We start from the raw sequence: 6,712 nt of genomic DNA on the forward strand, positions 1-6,712 counted from the left end.
AGTCAAATCACATAGAGGATCTTAAATCTCAAACCCTTCCAATGTTCCAATATCTGTCAGTGCAACAGATTGGACAGCTTCTCTAATACTCTATGTGAAATTGCATAAGCTGTACAAAACATTACAGCTTTGTATACTTTATTTTAAGATCAGTAACTGTATTTGCATTATTGTTTCTCTTCAGAAGTAGTTAAGCATGAATTACAGTATTTGGCACCGCTTGTGGATGAAGAAACGCATTGGCTACGCTTCTAGAGTTGTGGTGGTTATTTTGGCAATACTTATTACTGTATTTATCTATCGATATGAGAGGTAGATTTAGCTAGGGAGTTATGTTTGTTGAACAAGGAGATAAGTTAAAACCATTTTTTCCCAATTCTGATCATCATATTCTCTGTCCTAGAAAAACAATTCTGTATTCCGAACGTGTTATAACATTGTGTTTATTATTTTAGAGCATGTTAAAAGATGAAGAATTCTTCAAAGAACTCTCCACCTGTTCTCCCAGTGCCAGCATAACAGATGAAGACTCAAATGTGTGACAAAGAAAATGATCCTCATTTAGATAAACGGATGGGCTGTGAACCGTGAAACTGACTGCAAATTGTAAAGAATACCTATACATTACCTGTATGCTATATAATATATATATATATATATATATATATATATATATATATATATATATATATATATATCGTATACATTTAAACGACACCGAGAGTATTAACACCTGAAAACTTTTCATCATGTATATGAACTATATTGAAATATATCTTAACCACATTTTGAATTGCATACAATTATCAGCAATCTGTGGTTCTCAGTAGATTGTAATGTTTTAAATAAACTGCATTTCATGTATAGTATATAAAGGTTGTCAAATACCTAGACAAGTTATGAGACATTTCCCTCTGTTTTCATAACCACTAATCTTGGACTACCTTTAGGGGTTGTTGAAATGTAACATTTTCATATAAAACATTAACAGTAAGGGGGGGGGGGGGGGGGGGTGTCATTGAAGTGAAGATAGTATTCAGGAATTATTATATAAAAGAGTGGTTTGTTTGTTTTTTAAATGTTGAAATCCCACCCCCCCCACCTTTACCACATTGGGGTCTGTGAAGCTAGCCAAAAGAGTATTGTTACATTTATAAAGTTAAAATTAAGCATTGCAATTCCTACGATGCTCTAATGCAGTACACTTTTTTTTTTTTTTTTTTTTTTTTTTTTTAAACTCCATACATTGAATTTGTATTTTTTACTTCTATAATAAATATGCTTTGATATAAGATGATTGCATTTCTTTGTAGAAAGATCCTAATTTGTATACCAGCTGGTTACTGGAGAAGATGGGTTTTTATACTGTTTGGGATTTTTTTGTAATCTTGTGAATATTAAGTTTTGAGGTTTTTACCTCAAAACAGTCGCTGCAACCTTTCATTCAATAGTTTAGGTCTTTACTGCATGGCACCTGTTTAATTGTTTTTAATGATAAAATGCATTAATCAATAATACCCCTTTTTTATATTTAGAAACAATAATATTGGTGTAGTTAAATTACTTTTGCAAAACCATTTGCCCCTGGGCATATAGTCCTATTAAACATATCAACACTTAAAAATGGGAAGGAATACACCAAAAGCATCTGCTTAATCACATGTCACTCAAACATCATCATCTCTTCATAGAGCAAGAGCCCTAGCCATCAATGACTATAATTCAAAACAAAATGATGCTGCTTTGATTGAAAATATGACCTTAAAGGTCTTGAAATCAAATGTAATACAACATTGTATATTTTAATGAAGAACCCCCTAACAATTCACAATTTGATATTATAAAAGTCTAGAACAGTTTAATGCTGATATTTATTTTCTTTTACTGTAATCTCTTTCTGAGTAAGAACCTATATTAATTTTGTTAGTCGTATGACCATAACCTGTCCAAGTGCTTAAATTGAACTTTTTTTTGTTTATTATTATTTTGCATGTATTTATTTCAGGACATTGTTTAGTTTTTTGTTTTGTTTTATGTACCAGTATTATTGGTGATTTGTTGCATGTTATTTATGCTTTTCTAGAATGTCTTTCTGCTATAGTTTGGGAATTTAAAACCTCAAAGACAGAACTCCTAAAATATAAATGATGAAACAGTTTTTATTTTTTCATCTTGCACCATTTTGTAACTCCTCAGTTTATCCAGGAGTAGAACATGTTTTGTAGTATGTGGTGTTTCATAAATGTACCTTATAAAATAAATAACTTAATGTCAGATGGAGTATAAATATGAATAAGAAAGTATATTTAAACCTAAATTACCTTAGATTAAGCTTTGCATCAGCTTAGTTTCACTCAATACATATAAAGCAATTCTAATGAATGGTATACTTGTTACATGAGTTCTGTCTTTCACGTGTATTGTAACAGATGGCTACAGATGGATAATATTCAATACATGTCTTAAGAAACCCTGGATAACCATAGTATAAGCAGTTTGTTCATTGTTAATACTGTATATGATTTAATTCATTTTTAAAAGTTAATAAAATAATTAATTCATATTGTCTTAATTTTATATTACCAAATGAAACTTGATGCACCAAAGTCAAGATCAATCACTAGTAATACGGTCCCATTGGTGTATCAGTAGCAAGGACATGTTCTTTTATTGTCCACCCAAGCTGAATAAATGCGTTCAGCAAACTAATTGCATTCCAAGCTCTGGGGAAGAAAAACAAACAGAGGAGTGCTCTGATAAAATGTTATCGGACACACCTAACAGGTGGTGATTATCACTACAACCCAGAGCACAATATTCAGGAAGGACCTGCATTACAATGCTGTCTTGGCAGGTGAAAGCTGGTTGCTTCTGATGCTGAAGAATCCTGTTTTTTCTCGTGTTTTTTTTTTTTTTTTTGGAAGATGTGTACTCTTGCCAGCATGAATTTATGCTGAAGATGCTGAACTATTACTGAAAAAGCACAGATCCTATTTAACTAGATTTCCAATACTGTTTTTCCAAATATGGGTCAGGTGCAGTCTCCGGAGCCTGTTCAGGACAGCAAGCCTGATGCCCTCTGTGAAGTTTTCAGCCAAGGTGTAGGTCATGCATCTCAAAGGCTGAAAGAGTACTTGGGGTTCAAAGATCCACAGAGCAAACTGCAGCCTAGCACAGACACGCTTAATGAGATTTTTCTTATGAATTTTATCTCTTTCTGCATGGGGAAAGGTGTGGAGGAGCACATTACCACATGCAAAATGACAAAACAGCAGTCTCTACTGTTTGGAGTGGACTGGATATGGACAATTTTTGGGCCTGACAAAAATATCAGGCTCCAGTTTACTGTTCAAACGTGTCAGCTGTCGGATTTGGTAGTGAATGAGAGTGGTCAGTCAGAGCAGCCCTGGAGAAATGGAAGAGAGACTGCCATGTTGGATGTGCTGTATGAAAACAAGGGCAGGTTTGAGAAACTAGAGGAATTCTGTTCATTGGTCGGACAAGACTGTGTGGGACTTTTCATTGTGTTTGGACTGCCAGGAAAGCCAAAGGAAATCAGAGGAGCACTTTTGGGTAGTATCCAGACAAAAAAGGATAACAAGTCATTGCCCGGGGATAGTTTGGTGAAAGATTATATTATAAATACAGAGTCGTTTCTTTCTACACAAGAGATTCTGGAGCACTGCTTGAGCAAAAAGAATGGTCTTAATAATGTGGGAAATGTTTACATCAATTTCCTTTAACCAGTTCCCCTCCCTCCCTTTTTGGTGTATTGAAATTTTAATTTAGTTAACACTTTTAATCCCTCAAAGTTGGTGTTCTGCTTTAATTTGTGACTTTAATTTATATTTCAATTAAATGGTTTGACTTTTTTTACTAGTGCAATACTGTTAATAGTTTCACTGTCAGATGATACTTGCATTAATCAACTATTCAAAATATTGTGAACATAATGTATATTACCTTGGAAGCAATAACATTAAATCTTGTTTAATTATGTTACCAGGGATTTAAATGACTGCCAGGTGGACACATTTTATACAGATGTAAAAGCGAATGAACACATTGCATGTATATTTGAATAACAAATTAATTGAGGTAAACTGTGCATTGGTGAACTATTTGCTAAATTTGTTTGCTGTTTGCGAAAAGGGTATGTAGAAAGTTTATAATACTTAACCAATTTGACGATACAGAAGGTCAATGTCTTTGAGTTGGTTGAAAAAAGGCACTTGCTTGTTTGTAGATTAGGTGCTGAGCTAGAATGGCTGGGAAGACTACTTATTATTATTATTATTATTATTATTATTATTATTATTATTATTATATCAACTTCAAACTGCTCCTGTTCGCACGCAGTGTAACCGATCAACATGAAACTTGGTAGGTATCAACATGTGTAGATTACAGTTCAGATGCAAAAAAAAAAGTGCTCCTCCTATTTATTGGGCTGCAGTAAATTTTACTATCAAAAAGGCTGCCACCAAATTCGCCAAAACGCACCCCAAACGTCAAACTGCTTCTGTTTGCAAACAGTTTAACCAAAAAACTCAACATTTTGTAGGCATCGTCCTGGGGGCAATGGAATTCAAATATGGCAAAATTGTGTTCTCTTGTAAAACAAGATGGCTACCAGACCTACATCATCTTAAATTTAAAAAGGCGTCAGATTAAAAATGGTTCCAAACCTGAAAAACATCATGCCTGTATCAGTACAATTGACTTTTTCAAAAATGGTGTTTGAATGTGAAGCAAAATGGCTGCCTGATGCATTTTTGTGGAGGAAAAAAAAAAAAAAAACTTTCAAAATCTTCTACTGGAGAAGAAAACTAAACCTGCTTCTTCCAGTAATTTCTTAAGTGTTTAGTACTGGGGTTTGTGGGCCGTAAAACTGCCTGGCTGTTCTAGTTATTATTATAATTGTTGTTATTATTAACAATTAAGAAGTTCAAAGAAACCAAGTGAACCTTGCTGTTGTGAAGTTTCAATTTTAGTAGTCGCCATCGCTTGGAATGGACACGTTTTGTGTTAACGTGGTTCACCCGCAGTAACTGATGGACGATATAAACTCCCACACAATAACTCTGGTGTTGTCAGAGTTTCGGTTATATTTTCATCAGCACTCTCCTCAACTACAGAAACCCCAGCTTTTCTGAAGCAAAGTTGCATTGTTTGCTGACTGACAAGAGTTCCAAGCATGCTTTAACAAGCACATGGTATATAACAGAGATATTTTATTTACACTGAATTTTTATGCTGATGCTAATCATTTTTCTCTTTCCAACCATGCTTGCTGTTGCAGTGAGTGCTGTTTTTTTTCAAACTCTAAAGTTGACACTGCCTACAGGGATTAAATAGCCAAGATACAGTACAGGGGTCATCACTCAGTAACGAGGTGCAAACAGCTGATTGATCAATCGGTTAAGCTGCTTTTTGTATTGAAATATGTGAATGGCAAGGTAACAAGGTGGAAATAGCTGATTGGTGGATTAGTAAAAGCAATTATTACACTAATAAGCGGTGTGTTTGTTATTTAAACCATGTGCATGGCACATAACGCGAACCAAACAGCGGTGTTTCCCCGATTATATACAACGTGCTTACACGGTATAAACGATGCCTTTGTTATTGAAAAATGAATGGCAAACGGCAAACGTTATTTGTCCGTGTCACGGAGACGGCCGGAGTGGGTGACGACAAACCAAAAACAGGAACCGACTCTGAACACAGGCTTTGAAATGGTGAAGGCGCTGCTGCGCAGTTTAATAATGAAACGGGCAGAAAATAAAAGGTTTGTAACAATACAAAAACAGGACACGGCACATGAGGCCAAAATAAATAGACAAACAAAACGAATACACTGACAAAACATAGAGTGGACGAACGCTACACAAACAATTGAGAGTGATAATTCCGCTTATCTCTCGCTCTCTTTCTGTCTCTCTCCCCCGTTCTCCACTCCCGAACACACAACCCCGCGTATGTGACAACATGTTCCTTTTACGCAGCTGTACGGGACTCGACTGGTAATCAGTCATTCAATTGGAGTCTCGGTACAACTGGACGTGAATTAATAAAGTGCAATTCCCCGTGCTCACATATTACTACATTTTACTTGCACGTGAAGTGCTGTGCAATCATCGTGCCTAAATACACATATACATTTTAAACACTCGTGTTACACAGACCCGTTTATATCCCGTGTACCAATGTCTATACACCAACATTTAAACACACCACACGCAACACATAACAGATAATATACACAGGGGCGGGCACTTTGTCACAGTCCGCTATAAATGGCTGCCTGAAATAACCCTGCACGGCCAGTACTGGCGCTAGGATTTACTGGGCTTTGGTGCAAGACTGAAGCACAACCAAAGTCAACCTTTTCAAAATAAATACATCAGCAGCAAAATCGGAATCGGTCAAAAATGTTAATGTTATTTTAAGATGACTGAACAAGACAGTAATCAATCGGTATATCCAAACATTTTAATAAATTAACAATGCAACAAGATTGTTAATATTAAAACATATTAAAAGCTTCAAATTAGTCGCAAAACACATTAATACTAGACAATTAATGTTATCAAGTACTAAAACAAAAGTTAGTATGGAAACATTTCTATAAACACATCTGCATCTGAAAACTTAGCTCACAGTACAAATGCATTTGTTAAAGCGAAAACATCATTCTATGAACACACAA

The 6,712-nt window shown here is 35.1% G+C and overlaps 2 protein-coding genes across 8 annotated transcripts in view; both read left to right on the forward strand.

Annotated features, from left to right (window-relative positions):
• ppfibp1b (PPFIA binding protein 1b) overlaps positions 1 to 648 on the forward strand; it is a 43,745-nt gene extending 43,097 nt beyond the window's left edge. For 4 of the 7 annotated variants that reach the window (XM_041257370.1, XM_041257371.1, XM_041257372.1 and 1 more), the window contains one exon: positions 456 to 648. In XM_041257370.1, coding sequence (XP_041113304.1) covers positions 456 to 542 — 87 coding nt within the window. In that variant the 3' untranslated portion in view covers positions 543 to 648. The remainder of the gene's footprint in view (positions 1 to 455) is intronic. The other 3 variants (XM_041257377.1, XM_041257374.1, XM_041257376.1) reach the window with 1 other exon arrangement.
• Positions 649 to 791: 143 nt separating this feature from the next.
• LOC121319689 (rab15 effector protein-like) lies at positions 792 to 4,015 on the forward strand. The gene has a single exon (XM_041257378.1). The coding sequence runs from the start codon at positions 3,027 to 3,029 to the stop codon at positions 3,741 to 3,743; it is 717 nt and encodes a 238-aa protein (XP_041113312.1). The 5' UTR covers positions 792 to 3,026; the 3' UTR covers positions 3,744 to 4,015.
• The last annotated feature ends 2,697 nt before the right edge of the window (positions 4,016 to 6,712 follow it).

Source organism: Polyodon spathula, chromosome 8 (assembly GCF_017654505.1).
Source record: "Polyodon spathula isolate WHYD16114869_AA chromosome 8, ASM1765450v1, whole genome shotgun sequence".
NCBI classification, from domain to species: domain Eukaryota; kingdom Metazoa; phylum Chordata; class Actinopteri; order Acipenseriformes; family Polyodontidae; genus Polyodon; species Polyodon spathula.